The following is a 20,589-nucleotide window of genomic DNA, read 5'->3' as shown; positions in this document are numbered from 1 at the left end:
ATATTTGTATTATTATTATTATTATTATTATTATTATACATTCATTTTAATTATTTTTATATTTTAATTATACATCATTAAATGTATAACTAATTAATAATAATAATACATTAGTAAAAAAAATTATAATATATAATAGTATGTATATGTGTGTGTATATAATTTTATTTTAATATATAAATGTATTATATATAAATGTATTGATACAAATCATTAATAAATAATAAAAAAGCGTAATACAATATTTTAAGGATAATAAAATAATGTTAAGTTATAATTTTTTTAAATAATCATAGATAATAATTGAATAATAATAAATGAATACACTAATAAGTTATAACACATAATAATATAACTTGCATAAGTTATATAAGAATAATGGTAAAACTTTAGTAACATTAGTTAAAATAAACTAAACATAAACAATACTTATACAGTATTTATTAATCTTATGCAGCGTTCACACTAAACGCGAATAGAGCGCCAGGAGCGAGTGATTTCAATGTTAAGTCAATGGAAAGGCGCGTTGACGCGGGTCTGGAGGTCCTGCGGCGCGATAGACGCGTTTCGCGCGGCGCGATGGACGCGATTCCGCCTCATTCGCGCGTCCAGGTCACGCGTTTGAAGCAAATTCGCGTCTTACGCCCAAGTTGAAAAATTTGAACTTTGGCGTCAATTCGCACCACGTTAACCAATCAGGAGCCTGCTTGCTGCGGTCACGTGGTAAAGTGACGTGATGAGAAACCCTGCATAATTTAAAAATACTACTATTGTGTCACAAAATGTAGTTTTAAGACTTTCAGGTGAGAATGTAGTTGTTTAAAGCTCAAATCTGTGGTTTAAATATAAAGAGAGCGCCAATTTAAAAAAATAATCTTGTGTTTTTGGAGTTGTGAGATCCAGGCAATCACCGGGCGCTCAGCGCTCATAAACCCCAGCGAGAGCAGCCTTTCCTCGGCCAGTCCTTCTGACGTTTGCCGCTGGCTCTGATGTCCTGTAGTGGTTCATCTTGTGTAGATCTAACGGGCGATCTTTGGTGTCATGAATCTATAATTTGTTGTCTGCCAAATCGTTTTGACTGAGGGCAAAGAGGATATTTTTTAAGATATTTAAATATATAGGCAGTGAAGATAACGTAGGTAGTGCATTGCCTGGACCACATTTGTGTGGCTATTAATGTTTAATATATATTTTTAATGAAAATGAAAAGAGGCAGAGTCGTGTTTTATGGCATATTTCTTCTGGAGCGCCTTGAACATGCATCTATTTTGCTTCAAACGCTCGATTTATGCGTGCATCCAATTTGCTGTGGGCGCGAATGGATTCAAAATGTTCAAGCGTCCAACTAGACGCGGTAGACGCGATTTTGACGCTCTATTCGCGTTTGGTGTGAACGCAGCATTAGGTAATTTAGCAAATTTCTACATTTAAAAATCGAAAATGGTATCTGTTATCATCAGTTAATGCACAGTGAACTAGCATTGTGAACTGTGATTGATATAATAAAAAAATATTTTTATGATAAAATAAAAAGGCCCGATAAAATGTCTGATTGTAACTCTTGATTCGACCCACAGGACTCCGCCCAGGAAGCCGTCATCACCAGAGATATCCATCGCACCTTCCCTGCTCACGACTACTTCAAAGACTCGGGCGGCGATGGCCAGGATTCTCTATACAAGATCTGCAAGGTGAGGTGAAAGCTGCGCTTCCTCCAGGCATGACTCACTCCTGCCGTCTGGTAACAAGCATCACGACACGCTGCAACATCTCTTTCCACTGACCTTTTGTTTTGCTGGAACGGCCTTGATAGATATCCAACCACATGTGCTGTACTCACCTCCATGGATTCTGCTATCTGCTGCAAATGCACGTCCCTGAGATGGGTGAAACTTGTCCAAATTGCTATTTCACACATCATGAATCCGTTATTATATTTAGAAGTGAAGTTGGAATAAGAGCTAATGCAGTTATCTAACAAGCAAACATCTACAGTATAGCTATAAAGCAACTATTATTTATGATCTATTATTATTTATCTACAAGCCAACTATATCTATATGATTAAATAGACTGTGCTGGTATTAGTGCATCAAGTTACGGACAAGTTTGCTTGACAATCGTAATTCATAAATAAACTATATTGCTTTCCATAATAATAATAATGAGTGTTGAGTGAAGAAGAAAAGGGGTGCAGTGGTCCTGGTCTCTGTTAAATCTCTTTTGTGAGGAGTCTTAAGAGGTTCTCCATCAGCTGATTGGCACCGACAGATTAAAAGGCTCCTACATTGTGTAAAAGACCTTCAATCCAGCTAATCCTGGAGACATAACCACTCAGCTCGCAGCGGCGCATGTTGCCAAGAACGTTTATCAGTGTTTCCATATGATGAAGCATACATATGATTTAAAGAAAGCATGAAGCTGCATTCAAAGCACATGTAAATTTACATTGAATTATTTATTTATTCATTTCATATATTTAGCGCTAATTAATGTAGGGCAGAACTCGATCTAATTTTTTTCCCCAGTATTTTTTGTATACATTATTTTCAATATAAAATATACTTTTTTTAACAGTTTATATTAGTATTAATTACTTACAATTTTTTTTTCAAAAATTAAGAAATAGCATTACATTCTGATGAACAAAAAAATTAAAACAAGCCTTTTATTGACTTTTATATTAGTTCCAAAGCTTTGTTTCTGTGCACAAAATCTAAACTGATGTTTTGTTTCCTCAGGCTTACTCTGTGTATGATGAGGAGATCGGTTATTGCCAAGGTCAATCATTTTTGGCTGCCGTATTACTTTTACATGTAAGTATTTACCCAGAATTTACCTCAAATTGTCTATCTAGTTGAGGAGATGTGATTTTTTTGTTATTTTTTATATATATATATTTATTTTTTTGGTTTGATTTTGGCTTTGATTTGGTTTTGTTTGGTTTGGGTCTGTGCGTTCATTTGTTTTTCGATTTAATATTGACAGTTGAAAAAGTTGAAAAATTTGAAAATGGCTTGATTTTATATTTTTAGGTTCAGGGATAGAAAATGGATAAAAGGCTTGAATGTTCGATTTCTACCTATAGGCTTGCATGAAACGCCCCTTTCCGCTGATTGGTCAACCAAAGATCAACCTGTGCTGCTTTCAGTTTTCCGCTGCTGGACGGATTCTTAAAGTGTTTATAACAAATAAACTCTCTCTCATCAAACTACCGGACTAATGCTTTGACACAAATCGCGCTGGGGAGGGACTAGAAAGGGTTTTCTTCTCTATAGGCATGGATTCGACAACTTGCGTGCTAGAGAAATATTAGCTGATTATTTCAGAAATATGAATGTAGGTTATCGTAACACGGACCGGTTTGGTTTGGTTTGGTTTGATTTTGGTTTGGTTTAGTTTTGGTTTGGTTTAGTTTTGGTTTTGGGTTTTTGTTTGGTTTTTTTTTTGGTTTGTTTTGGTTTTGTTTGGTTTGATATTGGTTTGGTTTTGGGTTTTTGTTTGTTTTGGTTTTGTTTGGTTTGATTTTGGTTTGGTTTGGATTTTTTTGTTGTTTGATTTGATTCTGTTTTTGGTTTGGTTCGGTTCGATTTGGTTTGTTTTGTTTTTGTTTGGTTTTATTTTGGCTTTGTTTTGGTTGTGTTTGTTTTGGTTTGATTTTGTTTTTGGTTTGGTTTAATTCTGTCTTTGATTTGGGTTTGTTTGGTTTGATTTGGTTTTTGGTTTGAGTTTGGTTTGTTTTTGGGTTTGGTTTGGTTAGATTTTTTTGTTTTTGTTTTGTTTCATTAGTTAGATTATATTTTTATTAATTTGATTTATTATTAAATATTTTGTTTATGTATTTATATTTGTTTTTAATTCTTTTTTTTTCTGAGACACTTACCCGAAAAAAGCTCTGCAAAATTACATGAACATAAGCTTTCACATTTAAAAATATGTCCAAATTTGTACTCCAACAGAATTATGTTACTTTCACTTACCGGGCATTACGTAACTACTTTGATGGCAAATCAGTGTTTTTGAGACCGAGTTTTCTACTCTTTTGACATGTTCATAACTAGCTACAGTAGCTAGCTAATAATAACACTAATAATAGTGTAAATAGGAAGGGTTTCCTCGTTGTTCCTTATCTTTGACTTTATGGGGAGCTACAATAATTGTAGGCAGAGAGCAACAGGAAGCAAGGGAAGGACATTGATGAAACGGTTAATTCCATATTTAATTAAAGCAAGGGCTGAATAAGATCCCGTTTTTTGTTTCTCTGCGACAGCGGCCCGTATGGGGCTTGATATTAGAGTGCGTTTGGGGATGTCTATAATATAATGTAAGCGTCTTTCTCGTGGCCTTGCCCGGGAAGCTCAGGAGCTGTCAGGAATATTAATGACAGAGCCCGTCTACCTGCAGGAGCCCATTGAGCTCGGGACACACACGCTGTCTGTGTGATTTAATACCCAGCTCTCTGTCTGTCCCACTCTCCGTCTCACAAACACAAACAAACTCTGATTTCATCACTGTAGACTGCCATAGACAAGCAGACAGACAAACGCTGCAGCCGACACATTTAAACAACATGGGTTGGTTGTGTTTATCGCTCCCTATTCATGCAGAAGTCCTTAGCATCTGAAATCATATATAGTGTTGTCACTTTTTCTCCTTAGATGCCCGAGGAGCAAGCTTTCTGCGTGCTGGTGAAGATCATGTTCAACTATGGCCTCCGCGAGCTGTACAAAAACAACTTTGAAGATCTTCACTGCAAGTTCTACCAGCTCGAGCGCCTGCTGCAGGTTTGGCCTTGCTTTGAGTGTTAGTTGAGCGATCGCGTGGCACACAGCCTCATTCACCTCTCATGAGGTGGCCCTATTGTAAGCTATTAGACCCAATGCGCTGGAAAATGGGTTTTAATTTTGTGCTGAAATGCAATTAGGCCTGAAGTACCCTCTTTCGGTGCTAAACCCAACCTGGTTAGTATCGACTAGCTCTGCTACTGCAAGAGTGTTAGCATCGATCACGCTAAACGTGCCATACGACACTCTCTGGAAGAATCTCTTCCTCTGTTGTCATTTACTTTGCATGTGATAACACAACGCTCCCGCCTCTCTGATCTAACAATGCAATTTACCCCAGAAAAATATTCAGTCTTCCCTCTCCGGAAGATCCTATCCAGCTCCCATCTCTCTTTTTGAGATGCTAATTTAAGATGTGCCTTTGTAGATGTCGGTTACCTCTTTGATTTCTTTTCTGCTTGGTCTCTGAATGCATAAGTATGGGAGTAACACCCTTTTTGAGGCAAGCTTCACTGTTGCTGTTTCTCATACCTAGGGTTATTGATCTGAACAAACCCCTAAATTGGGATGTACTTTGTCCTGCCTCAAATTGTGTAGCTTGTTGAAAGAGGTGATTTTTGTTTTGTCGTTTTTATTTTGGTTTGGGTTTTTTTTTTTTTTAAAGGGATTTTTAATAGTTTTTCATTTATTTTTAGATCTTTGTGTATTTGTATTTCATTGAATTTCGTAATTACATAGTTTTACATTTTAGAAGAAATTCAAAAGTGATTTTTGCTAATTCCAAACAATAGATTTGATTCTTAGGAGAGTGCTCCCCCAGTGTTGGGTTTTCCCACTTATGTTCCTTCAATATCCCCTTAGGAAAACAATAAACCTTTTCTGTATTGATACTCCTGATAACCTCAGAGGAAGTCGCTTGTTATGGTTTAATAACAGAAAAAAAAAAAATTCTTAAACACAGGAGCACAAATTCAAAGAGTTCAAAGCACACGTAGGTCTTTGATTTAGGCGCTGTTTGTGTAAGGTGCTTTATTACTGCACTCTTGACCCTTTGCTGTCTTACACTCCCTAAAGAAATGCTTTAAAAGCTGGTGGGAAAAAAGGGTCAGTCTGTCTGACATTCTATATATCATTTTATCAGTTTGTCCATCCATCCGTCCGTCCATCTGTCCATCCATCCATCCATCCGTCTTTCTGTCTGTCTTTTTATCTGTCTGTCTGTCTGTCTGTCTGTCTGTCTGTACATCTGTCTTTCTGTCTGTTTGCATATCTATAACTGTCTGTCTGTCATTTTATCTGTCTGTCTGTGCATCTATCTTTCTTTCTGTCTGCATATCTATATCTTTCAGTCTATCTATCTGTCTGTCTGTGTGTCTGTCTGTAATTTTATAATTGTATCTATATGTCTGTCTATCTGTCTACACATATATATATATATATATATATATATATATATATATATATATATATATATATATATATATATATATATATATATATATATATATATATATATATATATATATATATATATATATATATATATATATATATATATATATATATATATATAATGTATGTATGTATGTATGTCTGTCTGTCCATTTGTCTTTCTCTCTGTCTGCATATCTATATCTGTCTGTGTGTCATTTTATCTGTCTCTGTCAGTCTGTCTGTACATCTGTCTGTCTGTCTCTGTCTGTCTGTCTGTACGTCTCTGTCTGTCTGTCTGTACATCTGTCTGTCTCTGTCTGTCTGTCTCTGTCTACATGTCTGTCTCTGTCTACATGTCTGTTTACATATATATCTTTCTGTCTGTCTGCATATCTACATCTGTCTGTCTTTCATTTTATCTGTCTGTCTGTCTGTACATCTATCTTTCTGTCTGCATATCTATATCTGTCTGTCTGTCATTTTATAATTGTATCTATATGTCTGTCTATCTGTCTACATATATATATATATATATATATATATATATATATATATATATATATATATATATATATATATATATATATATATATATATATATATATATATATATATATATATATATATATATATATATATATATATATATATATATATATATATGCCTGTCTGTACATTTGTCTTTCTGTCTGTCTGCATATCTATATCTGTCTCTGTCAGTCTGTCTCTACATCTATCTGTCTGTCTGTACATCTGTCTGTCTGTCTGTCTGTCTGTCTCTGTCTGTCTGTACATCTATCTGTCTGTCTGTCTGTACATCTGTCTATCTCTGTCTGTCTGTCTCTGTCTACATGTCTGTTTACATATATATATATATATATCTGTCTGTCTGTACATCTATCTTTCTGTCTGCATATATATATCTGTCTGTCATTTATCATTTTATCTAGCTGTCTGTCTATTTTCTATAATTTTGTCCTCTGTCTGTCTATCTACATATCTATATGTCTATCGTTGTATGTTAATCATTCTTTTTATGCATGTGTATATGTAAATCTAAGTACAATGTAAAAACATGTATGTACACAATAAGTGCATTGTATCAAATTATTAATTTAAATTTTAGTACATCGTAGTCAAGGCCACCTAATATAAAGTGGGTCATTATTTTTATTTTTGTTTTGACACACTTCCAAGCTCCACCTTCTTTGCTTCCATAAATAATTACAATTATTTGGTCATCCTAATAAAAACTGAGCTTTTTTATTTTCCTTATATTAACCACCCTGTTTCTCTCCTTCCTCTTTCCAGGAGCAGTTGCCGGACATTTGGTCTCACTTCCAGGAGCTGAACCTGGAGGCCCATATGTACGCGTCCCAGTGGTTCTTAACACTGTTTACGGCCAAGTTCCCTCTCTGCATGGTCTTCCATATCACCGACCTGCTCCTGTGCGAGGTGATAAATCCTTCTTCAATCACAAAATTACAACTGTGCCCTAACCAAGTCATTTAACCAATAAAATGTCACTGTGGGTGAGACTAACTATCGCAACATAAATCGAATTCGAGCCACCGACATTGGGTCTCTTTCACTAACCATCTCTATTCTACACTTCAGTGTGTATGTTTCGCCTACTTTAGTGTGAATTTTATGCATTCGGACATGTTACACATATGACACACTGCGATATATTAGGGAAGTGGGCATATTCAGACGCAGGACTGGATTCATCAACATTAAAATGAGTATACGAAAAAATGTATATGCGATATCTATAGCAATATAGTGAATCTCTAAGAGTTTTTTTTTGTAATAGTGCGCAATTGAATGTTTTGTTTGTGCTTTGCTTGTCGCATTCATGTCTGGTTAGGGCAAAAGTGCAACATTTGGATTCTACTGGATACAGGATATAGGTGCATAAGATTCATGAGTTCGTTTCTAGATATACTGTGTATTATTCATTGTTATTTTATGTTTGTTCATAATTTATACAACTTAAAGCTACACTGTGTGATATTTTCCCCCATCTAGCGGTGAAAAGGTATATGACCATCCAGTGAATATTAGTTTTTGTTCCTCTCAGTTCCTCTCAATTCTCAAAACCTCGTCCACATTCGACACGGTGCCATCAAGTGTTAAAACGCGAAAGGCGAAGCTTGAATTTACGGGTATGTCCCTCTTTGGCTGATGTAGTTTCAAGATGGAGGGGCAACATGGCGACCCGCATTTGAACCCCTCACCCGTATGTATTTTCAATGGCATATTATAAACTTACGAGAATACTTTATTACTTGAAAGTAATGAACTAAGTGTTTTTAGCTAAGAATAAACTAAAAAAGTTACACAGTGTAGCTTTAAATGTTAAAAAAAGTAATCCATGAAATGTATGCTCAGATTTAAAATACTTCCTTCTTTGTAAGTAATTATTATAACAGTTCTATTACAATTCTAAAATGTAATAGTATATGTAGAAGTTTACAATAACCTAGATTAATGAATGCTGTAAAAGTGTTACACTTTGTTAGTTCATGATATCTAATACCAAACCTAGAGCTAAACTGTTAGCGGATTGAATCATATTTTATTTCTAGGCTTTTAAAATGTCTATTTCTGTCTAAATAAATAGTGTAGTTGTGTTGGGTTTTTAATAGCACATGGAACTGATGGAAAGTTCAGTAGTTTCTCAACTTCTTGAACTCTGTTAGATTTCCCAAAGCAAGCATCTTTGACTTCTTAGAAATGGGCTTTGTGTCTTTCCAAAAGTAACGCTTCGACCTTTCTGCTCCTCTGAGAGCTTTTCCTTTTATTTTTTTTCCCCATTGCTTTTCTCCCCTTTTCCGTTTTATTCAGCGTCTGTGGTAGCCCGAGGCAAGACAATTAAAAGTTTCCTCAGCCTGTCTCAGTCAATGAATCGCATGATGAGAATCTGTTAGATGCTTGCGAGACACCTCTCTCTCTCTCTTCTTATCAGTTCATCTCTAATTCATTTAGCGTTCTGCCTTCTTTTGGGGCTCTGCCTCTACTTTTGAGTAACTCGTTATAATCGTAGTTTTTCTTATTCATGCCATCTTTCCCTAATCATATTTACATTTCAATTTATTTGTATTCCGTTTTGTCCCAGTATACTGATCCAAAGAAAATCGTTTGCTGATCATCCAATGCTATCGCGCACAAAACCAGAAAGCACTTTCTCGCTTTGGCAAGCTTTAATCTGATTGGCTACCTTTAAATATCTCCCGGGACCAAGGGCTCACAGGATTTGTTATCAGTCCGTTGGGAAACGAAGTCGGGTTGAGACAGCGAGTGCTATTGAATTGAATTGGACTTGCCAAAATTTGTAAGGTTACTTGCATAGAAATGCTTGAAAGATACCTTTTTAAACTAGTTAACTAGATATATGTAAGTAGTTTTTATATTTAAATGTATATACACTGTGTGCAGAATTATTAGGCACGTGGATTTTCTGATCATATTTTTTTTCCAGGCACATTTTACCAATTCCAAACCACATTAAACTTAATGCTATTTTTTTTGTATTTAATCATTTATAAGTGATATGTAATTGTTCAAGAAGGCTGGAAATGAAAAACACCTTATATTCAGGTGTGCAGAATTATTAGGCATGTTTTCTTTTACAGATAAAATGAGCCAAAAAAGAGATTTAACTCAAACTGAAAAGTCAAAAATTATTAAATGCCCATGAGAAAGATACAATACTAATGCAATACTAGACATTGCAGTTAAGGCATGACCATTGGACAGTGAAATGCTCATTGGGTCAGCAGGATCAGACAAAAACAGGTGGTGAAGAAAAGACACATGTTAATCGCAAAATAATTAAGAATTAAGGTGAAGAATTAAGGGTGAAACCATCAGGAACCCTTTAGTCTCCAGCGCCACCATTTTCCAGAGCTGCAACCTACCTGGAGTCTCCAGAAGAGCATGGTGTCAGGATCTCAGAGACTTAAAGGGTTAGTTCACCCAAAAATGAAAATTCTGTCATTAATTACTCACCCTCATGTCGTTCGACACCCGTAAGACCTCCGTTCATCTTCGGAACACAAATGAAGATATTTTTGTTGAAAGCTGATGGCTGAGAAAGGCTTCAGATAGGCCTCCATTGGCATTCAGTACATTTACACTCCCAAGAAAAGGCATAAAAGGCACTTAAATTGTCGTTACAAAGTCCATCTCACCACAGTGGCTCTACAACAATTTTACGAAGCGACGACAATAGTTTTTGTGCTAAAAAAAAAAAATCTAAATGACGCCTTTATCCAACTTGTTATTGTCTTCCATGACGCCTCCATGACGCATGCGCGAGAATATGACGCAGATCCGGCGTTCGGACACATGACCCAGAAGCGATTTGTTTACAAGCAGAGGAAGACGCGCGTATCTAAGCTGTTGAATTCTACATTGATCGTGCTTTAGGTCTCGGCGTAGTTCTCAAAATGGGGTTAAAGTGTGCATTTCATGGATTCCCGAACCCCGGCGCTACGTCATATTCTCGCGCATGCGTCGTGGAGGCACACACGGAAGACAAGAAGAGGTTGAATAAAGTCGTTATTTTTATTTATTTTTTTCGCACAAAAACTATTGTCGTCGCATCGTAAAATTATTGTAGAGCCACTGTGGTGAGATGGACTTTGTAACGACGTTTTAAGTGCCTTTTATGGGTCTTGGGAGTGTAAATGTACTGAATGCCAATGGAGGCCTATCTGAAGCCTTTCTCAGCCATCAGCTTTCAACAAAAATATCTTCATTTGTGTTCCGAAGATGAACGGAGGTCTTACGGTGTCGAACGACATGAGGGTGAGTAATTAATGACACAATTTTCTTTTTTGGGTGAACTAACCCTTTAAGTTAGGTAAAGAATCATAAAAAATGACCACCACTAAATAAGAATCACAAGCTGAAGTGTTGTAAAATACATGAAGAAGTGTTTTGAATACAGAAGACTGTTTTTTTTTTGTAGGCTTTATAGACAGATAGGTTGAGAGTGACTCTTGAAGGACCAGCACCACATCCTCTAGTACCAAAATTCATCTTCCAGAATCTGACATTTTAGTCCATCCTGAAGTCCGTTTAGCTGAGATGGACTAAAAATGAACTCCCAAAACGTACTGCCAGATTCTGGAAGATGAATTCTTCAAACATTGGTGCAAGAGGGTGTGGTGCTGGTCCTTCAAGAGTCACTCTCAACCTATCTGTCCATAAAGCCTATAAAAAAACCTTCTTCATGTATTTTACAACACTTCAGCTTGTGATTCTTATTTAGTGGGGGTCATTTTTTAGGATTCTTTACCTAATTTAAGTCTCTGAGATCCTGACACCTTGCACTTCTGGAGACTCCAGGTTAAGGTTACGGTTCTGTAAAATGGTGGCGCTGGAGACTAAAGGGTTCCTGATGGTTTCCCACTTAATGCTTCACCTTAATTCTTAATTCTTTTACGGTTAACAGGTGTCTTTTCTCCGCCACATGTTTTTGTCTGACCCTGCTGACCCAACGAGCATTTCACTGTGCAATGGTCATGCCTTAACTGCAATGTGTAGTATTGCATCCTTCTTATGGGCATTTTTGACTTTTCAGTCTGAGTTAAATCTCTTTTTTTGGCTCATTTTATCTGTAAAAGAAAATGTGCCTAATAATTCTGCACAATGAATATAAGGTGTTTTTCATTTCCAGCCTTCATGAACAATTATATATCACTTATACGTTATTAAATACTAAATTAATAGTTGTTATTAGGCTTACTGTGGTTTGGAATTGGTAAAATGTGCCTGGAAAAAAAATATGATCAGAAAATCAACGTGCCTAATAATTCTGCACACAGTGTATGTATGTTTTTATTATTATTTTTAACTTGAGCTGTTCCACTAGTGGCAACTTGTGTGCCGATGCATCATAACAGGTTAAAATACGCACTCATATGTTTCACTTTGCAACTTACTTTCTTGGAATCTCTCATTTTATTTATTCACTACATGAATTCGGTTGGCAATGGCAATTCACTGTAAAGTAAATTTTTTTGTGAATGATAATCTCAAACTTGTTTCCCATCCGTACCCAAACTGTCCTTCAAGAAACATCTAAAAACAACAAATCTTGGTTCTCTGCTTCTAGGGGAAAACACGAAATAAATAAATACACTGCTGAAAGAAATTAATACTTTTATTCTTTAAGGATGCGTTATATTGATCAAAAGTGACAGTAAAGATTTTTCTAATAAATGCATTTTTTAAAAACTTTCTATTCAAAGAATTCTGGAAACGGTTTCCGCAAAAATATTAAGCAGCACAACTGTTTTCAACATTGATAATTATAAGAAATGTTTCTTGAGCATCAAATCAGCATATTCGAATGGTTTCGGACGGATCAGGTGACTTTGAAGACTGAAGTAATGATGCTGAAATTTCAGCTTTGACATCTCAGGAATATATATTACATTTTAAAATATATTAAAATCGAAACCAGTCATGACATGATCCACTTTTCCACCGCTGGCTTAACCGTTCCATTCCATGCCGATCCACTCCCTCTGGTACAGATATGGTTTCATTTTCCACCATGAGGCTGATAACGGCCGCTCTTTGGAATGTAATACAAATGCATCAGTCGCTGCCTTGGTAACGCAACGGTTTGCTGATGATATGAGATGTAAATAGCAGCCACGTTATGGTGAATGATCTGATATTTCTTTTAATTTTACTATATAATATTTATTAATGTGTGTTTAGGTCACTCAAATAGTGCGGTTAGCCAGCTACAGAGAAACTGGTAGCCAGGTAACAGACAAATGACCAATCGTGAGTGGCGACGTCACTACACGCATTTTACCAGCTTGGTTCACCAACCGCACGGAGAATTCGGGGTCAAGAACGGTTTGTAATCACGCCGTACCAGGCTCAAGTGGAAACATAACTGGAACCGTTCCTTATCGTTCACTTTAACCCTTTAACTGTCACCCCCCTTTTTAGAATACACATGAAAATGCACTATCCAAACTTAAAGGGCTGTAATTCAAGAATGCTTTGGAATATAGACCAAAGTTTGGTCTCGTTTTAAAGACGACATTCTGCAGATTATTGCTGAAGTGAAAGCAATTCAAAATATGAAAGTATGAAATAGTTATGGAAGTTTAAATTTACTGTAAATGAAAAATACTGTACTAAATATTTTTTATTTCATATAAAATATATATTTTACAAAAAAGAATTTACTCTAAAATTACTATAAAATCAAAGCCATATGTCTAACCAATTTGTGTTCCAAATTTGAAGTTGATATCACAAAAATTGAAGTCCCCATGAGATTTTGTTTAGGGTGCTGTACCAAAAATAGCCACCGGGTGTCATTCAAATTCCATTTATTGTTGTTTTGATGCATTTTCCTGTAAATTTCTGTCCAAATATTACTTCCATCACAAAACAGTCACCAAATATGGACCCTTGAGACTCAGACCTTTCCGACAATATGCGTTTTGTCAAGATTGGAAAAGATTTTGAATATAAAGTAGTTAAAATAATTGTTGTAATATGAAACATGACAGCGCCCACTAGGGGAGGAGCCCACTAGAATAATTTAGAGTAACGTTTCCATGGCAACACAATGTCCGATTTCAAAACGGTTTTCACAGGATGAATTTTGAGTTTGTAAGCTTTCAAATGATACCTAATTTGTGATAATTACTTAAATATATGATATGAAAAAAAGGCGATCAAAAAAAGAGCACCAGGCGTCCCACCTGTGGGACGGTGACAGTTAAGAGGTTAAAATGTTTTTTTTTTGCACAAAAAACAAATATATATGCTCAAAAACAATTATTTTCATCCTGAAATTAAATTATTCAATTAATTAATAATATAATATAATATAAAAAAATATTACCTTCAATATGAATAAAAATTAAGAAAAAAATATGAAAATGAGTAACATGGTCTCAAATTAATCAATTCATTTTATGAATCCATCCATGAAAAGAACTATAATATAATATAATTAGTGCTGTCAATCGATTAAAAAAACGAACTAGATTTTTCTGTGATTAATCGAGATTAATCGCAATTAAAAACACTTCAGTTTTTATGTTTTTAATATATTTTATAATGTAATAATTTCACAGTTAATCTCCAAATGAATGTAGAAAAATCATAACGACAGTATATTTTAAATATTTGTTTAATGGCATCTTTTTATGAATGAAGGCCTGTATCACTGATACTAATACTGCTACTGATGTCTCTATCTGTGCGTTCACACCGCCGCCGGCGAGAGCGTCAAACTTCGCTCTGGCCGCTCTGCCATCGACGCTGTAGAAAGATTCGTGGACGCGCTGCCGCTCTGACGTAGATCGAATGCTTGGTCTTTTTTGAAACGGCATTTAAAGGGGCTGCAAAGCAAACACTCATGTTGATCTGCGTTTGTGCAGACTAACCACAGGTAGGGTATAACCGTATAATATAACCTCATGAAATCATTTAAATGTGAAAGTTTAAAAAAAGCAGATCGATGGAAAGAACTTAACAATTATAGTTACATGTTTGCTAACGAAATAAACCAATTAAAAGCCATTTGTGTGGTGGATAAATAATGTTGCACGTCTTCTTATCAAACCCGCCGCACCAGCAGTGATCAACCTCCTCTATTTTGCTTGGGAACTAATGTGGTCGGAACCGAAGTTTACAGCACTGCGTTCTCTAGAATCATCTCAAGCGGAGCACTTCTACATTCCCATTGGTTGCCGCCGGCTGCCGCCGAACCGCGTCATAGCTCATTACCATAAAGTTGACCTGACTTCAACTCTCCTTGACGCCCAAATCGTCCAAGACGCGCCGCGCCGCTCTCGCCGGAGCTCGCCGCCGGGCTCCCATTGAGAATGAATGACTTCCGGCCACTTTGACGCTCTCGCCGGCGGCGGTGTGAACGCACAGTAAGACTTTGATTTCCTGCCCAATTTTAAACATTAATTACAGCCATTCAACATTACAGTGTAATTGAAAGCTATAACTTTTTTTTTGTTTTTTTACATTTATTAGTCTAGAAAAATTTTACTGAAAAAAATCCTCACATAAACCCATAATAAATGTCATATTTACCTGTGGCCTGTGAAATATAGGCTACAGAAATTGAATAAGGTTATCAAACTGCACTGCACTGTATAAATTATGAATTAAATGTATATTAATCCTTGTTAAATCTACAAAAGTTCTTTAGTCAAGCAGTCGAGCAGTGAGTAATATTCTCTGTTCCCTTCATTCTATGATTAACATTAATGACAGATAGCATTAGTGTCTGCTGTCACTTTAAGACCTGCCGCTGCCGAACATGACGTGAAGCGCTGTCACACGTCCCAATTTCTCACAACACTTTAAGTTCGTTTAAGACGTTTTTTAACTAATTTAAGACTGCTCTTACCAGGTAATACATTATTAAAGAACATTATTATTTAGATGTAAAATAAATGAATAAATTTAAAATGCAAGAATAAGTAACATGGTTATAAATTAGACCTAAATTTAAAAAAATCATTATTATTAAGCAAATAAAAAATTAAGCAAACATTAATTCACTCTTCCATTTGTCCTGTTGACAGAGTCAAGTGTGTGGAGTATGTCAGAAACTGAACACACATCTGTAAACTGTATCCATTGTAGACAGCGTCAGTGATTATAATAGCTTCTGTTTACTTCTGACGCTCACATTCAATATAGGCAAATGTCAGCCGTTAAGCAACTGAACGCCAATGGGCGGTGCCTAAAGCGCGATGATGTAGAACTAGTTGTCAAATCTTGCTCTGGAGGCCGTCATATTAAAATGCATTTCCCCCATGTGTTCTCACAGATCCCACATAATCAAAACAAGCTCTTTTTGGAGCTTGATGAAATAAATGCTTTGTTTATAATGAGGAGGATGTTTAAAGCGATGAAACGTGCAGGTTGTTAATGGCACAAAGACCTCTTATATGTCAAAATATCAAGGCACATTTGATTTCTCATGTAGCATTAAAAATCTTACTGACCCCATACTAAAATAAATTTGAAAAATTCAAACAAACAAAAAACGAATCTCAATAGTTATTGAAATTATTTACTGCAATTGACTTTCTACAGTGGCTCTTGATTATAATATAATATTAAAATGTGTATGTATTTATTTTATAATTTTTTTCACTTTTTATTATTATTTTTAACTTGACATGCTGCTCCATTAATGCCTACATGTGCCAGTTGGGACGAGTTGCTTAGGTTGTTGTTTTGCATAATTTCCTGTTAAATGTAAATACTGATAGTTATGCTAGTATCGATTATAACAAGCAATCATAGTATATCAACTTGTCTTTTAAAATCATATTTCTTGGATAACCAAAGTGCACTGCTCCAAAGCCGGAGAGGAAAGTCATATCCCTCCCTCAACAAACACACACACAATTATCCCCCCTGCAATTTCCATTTAGCCCCCTAGCGCCATCTAGAGCATGTCGGGAAGAGATTCTTTCTACCGCCTGTTATTAATAGAGAACATGGGATATTTTTAGCTCTGTGTTGCCATGTGAACGGGTCGTCTAAGCGATGCTCGAGACGGGTGTTTCCATGCGGAGCTGACTTCAGCATTGCTTCTCCGCTCGCTACTGCGATGCCACCTGCTCCCCTCTGACACACACACACACACACATAGCACCTCCGCCTCGACTCCCGGCTGTCCTTCACTGTGCCTGTGCACATCAACCTGCCTGTCAGTCCACCTGAGCGTGTGCGTGCGAGATTGTTTGCCTCTTCCTTCAGCTCCTGTCACTCCAACACATTTGAGCTCTTTGTATGATTCGAGCTATTTTAGGAAATGCAAATGCGTTCGACATTGCACTTCCCATTGCTAGTAGAGCGCAAAGACAGCATAGCAGAACCATTCCGAACCATTTATTCCAAATTGTATCGTCTTTATTACAATAAAACGCTGTTGTATGTGGCCCGTTTTGTAGTTCCAGGCAGTTTGATGTTCAAATAAATTCCTCCATGTGTTTGTTTTTGTGTATAATTTTTTTTTTTCAATGTCTTCACAGGGGTTGAACATCATCTTCAATGTGGCTCTGGCTCTTCTGAAGGTACTGCACCTCACTACACTTACATTTCCTTCTTTTTAATAGTTCGGAAAGTGAGGGAAAGTAATGAAATCAGTAAAAAAAAAAGTTATGCGAATGTATCTATTTATCCTTGGGTTTAAAATATTTAATTGGATAGAAATTGGTCTTTGTGAGTGCAATCTTTAAAATTATTTTTGTTATATTTTTTAAAAACTTACCCTAATTATGAACAACTGGAATGCTTATATTTATTAATAAAATCCATAAAAGTTATGCAAGTTTAATATTTAAACTATTAGCTACAAATTGTTCTTTGTGTCATCTTAGTTTTCAATATTTTTTATGTGCTTTTCAATTTGTATTAATTGCTTTACAGCTTTAAATTTTTTAATTCCAGTTACGTTTTAGTTTAGTTTTTTTTATCCTAATCATAAAGAGTCTTGGAAATTTAGTGGTTAAAATCTGGGAAACCTGGGAGGAGATTTGATGCTTTTAGTTTAATCAATACAGCAGCTCTGCAGGCAAAAAAAAACATATTGAGTGTGTCTCCCTCTGCCGGTCAGAAGAAATATTGCTGTAATTTTTTTTTTAACCCAAACGTTTGCATGCAGCTATTCACAGACCTATCCATTAGTTTAAGGTACACACGTGAGACTAAAATGATCAAGTAGTTTCTTTCTGGTTTTGCTATGAGCATTATTACTGAAGCACTTCAAATATTATATTATATTATATTATTATATTATATTATATTATATTATATTATATTATATTATATTATATTATATTATATTAATTATATTATATTATATTATATTAATATAATATAATTGTAGTGTGTCTGGGTCCATTTATTAAATGATATGCATATATATATACAGAGCTGGGTATATTACTTACAAATTGTAGTCGGTTACTGATTCTAAATTACATGACCAAAATTATAGTTAGTAACATAATCTATTACATTACACATTTAAGGTAATATAATCTGGCTACTTTTAGATTTCTTTTGACCTAGCTCATTATTCACATTGATTTGAATAGGATAATCCATATTGACATAAAAATACAAGGAGAAAAAAAATATCCCTGCATTGCATGTAATTTATGTGAGTTTGTACATTTTAATGTGCTTGAAACAGAAAAGCCTTCCAAAGATAGTATGGTAATATGTGGTTAAATGACTCCCTTAGTGATAATTCAAATAATAAGTAATTTGTTCGTCAGAGTTGATTAGATATGTAATATTGACAAAACACGTGAAATGATTTCTGTATCCAGTGATCAAATGCTGTGTGGGACTGTGAGTTTTCAGTGATAGTCACATGACTAGTGGCTGGTGTGTGTGCCATTCCACAAACCTGGAAGAGCTTTTGAATGTATATAAGCAGTAGGCACTTTTACAAAGGACATTTTAAAAGATAAAGTAGTAGTAAGGAGAATCAATGAATTATGAATAATTTACAGCCTATGTGAGAATAACATGTAGTCAAGTAATCAACAAAAAAGTAACTCTAGTCTGATTACTGAGTATTTTAAAACATAATACCGGTATACTTGAGTCTGTGTAAATGTATATTAACACAATTGCATAAATTCACATAATTGCATTTCTTTATCTTTGTATGTTTCTATCAATACGGTTTCAGATTATTCCATTCATATCAATGAGATAAACGAGTTAAGTCAAAAGTAATCTAAAAGTAATCAAAAAGTAGTCAGATTACATTACCTTAAAGGTGTAATGTAATGGATTACGTTACTAACTACACTTTTTGCCATGTAATTTGGAATCAGTAACCAACTACAATTTGTAATCTACCTAGCTCTGTATATATCATTTAAAATCGAATTCATATATTCATTAAAATCACATCATATATACTTTAATTACAAGAATTTGAGTGTGTGTATTTTTAACCCCCTCAGTCATCATGTTTTCAGGCCATTTTAAGTTTGATTTTGACATGACATTAAGCGCTGATATCTAAGTGGCTGAGTTGTTTCGAGTTGTTTAATTACCTTTTAATTAGTTTTCCCATTAACGGCATTGTATTCATTCAGGCGGATTCCAGAACGCGCATGAAAACAAGAGGCGGGATATATCGCACAAACCAATCATATCCAATTATAACCCATCATATCCAATCGTAGTGCGATGGAGCCATTGCCTCCTCTCACGTGACTTTTCCCCATTCATTTCAATTGCCCCCCACAAAACTCAGCGCACACTTTAGGGTGTCTATTTTAAGTCAATGTGGACAGAGGAGGCGCGCCTCCCTCTGTAACTTCACCTGCGGGTGTCGCTGTTGGACAGTACTCTTTATAAAAACTAGTGACTTATACATGTTTTAATGTCATACGGTGCATCCGGAAAGTATTCACAGCGCTTCACTTTTTCCACATTTTATGTTATGTTACAGCCTTATTCCAAAATGGATTCAATTCATTATTGATTTCCTCAATTCTACAAACAATACCCCATAAAGACAACGTGAAAGAAGTTTGTTTGAAATCTTAAAGGGTTAGTTCACCCAAAAATGAAAATTCTGTCATTAATTACTTACCCTCATGTCGTTCGACACCCGTCAGACCTCCGTTCATGTTCGGAACAGAAATGAAGATATTTTAGTTGAAATCTGATGGCTCTGAAAGGCCTCCATTGACACAATAGCACTTTACACTCTCAAGACCCTTAAAAGGTACTAAAGACATCGTTACAAAGTCCATCTCACTACAGTGGTTCTAAAATAACTTTATGAATCGGCAAGAATAGTTTTTGTGCGCAAAAAAACCCTAAATAACGACTTACATAGTGATGACGATTTCAAAACACGGCATCATGAAGCTTCGAAGCGTTATGAATCAATGAGCCGAATGATGATTCGGATCGCGTGTCAAGCCGCCAAACTGCTGAAATTTGGCGATTCAAACTGCTGATTCGACTCACTGATTCATAACGCTTCGAAGCTTCATGATGCCTTGTTTTGAAATCGTCATCACTATGTAAGTCGTTATTTAGGGGTTTTTTGCGCACAAAAATTATTGTCGCCAATTCATAAAGTTATTTTAGAACCACTGTAGTGAGATGGACTTTGTAACGACGTCTTTAGTACCTTTTAAGGGTCTTGAGAGTGAATCGTGCCATTGTGTCAATGGAGGCCTTTCAGAGCCATCAGATTTCAACTAAAATATCTTCATTTCTGTTCCGAAGATGAACGGAGGTCTGACGGGTGTCGAACGACATGAGGGTAAGTAATTAATGACAGAATTTTCATTTTTGGTTG

The 20,589-nt window shown here is 35.6% G+C and overlaps 1 protein-coding gene across 3 annotated transcripts in view; it reads left to right on the top strand.

Moving 5' to 3' along the window:
- rabgap1l (RAB GTPase activating protein 1-like) overlaps nucleotides 1–20,589 on the top strand; it is a 127,412-nt gene that overhangs the window by 81,643 nt on the left and 25,180 nt on the right. For all 3 annotated transcript variants that reach the window (XR_013815872.1, XM_079808014.1, XM_079808015.1), the window contains exons 14-18: nucleotides 1,578–1,691; nucleotides 2,742–2,816; nucleotides 4,659–4,784; nucleotides 7,530–7,673; nucleotides 17,279–17,320. Coding sequence is in view for 2 of the 3 variants with exons in the window: in XM_079808014.1 (XP_079664140.1) it covers nucleotides 1,578–1,691; nucleotides 2,742–2,816; nucleotides 4,659–4,784; nucleotides 7,530–7,673; nucleotides 17,279–17,320 (501 nt within the window). In the remaining variant the exon portion in view is untranslated. The remainder of the gene's footprint in view (nucleotides 1–1,577; nucleotides 1,692–2,741; nucleotides 2,817–4,658; nucleotides 4,785–7,529; nucleotides 7,674–17,278; nucleotides 17,321–20,589) is intronic.

The sequence above is a fragment of the Gobio gobio genome, assembly GCF_949357685.1.
Source record: "Gobio gobio genome assembly, chromosome: 24".
Classification (NCBI taxonomy): domain Eukaryota; kingdom Metazoa; phylum Chordata; class Actinopteri; order Cypriniformes; family Gobionidae; genus Gobio; species Gobio gobio.
Note: the sequence above shows the minus strand (reverse complement) of the source record. Positions and strands in the feature narration are given on the sequence as shown.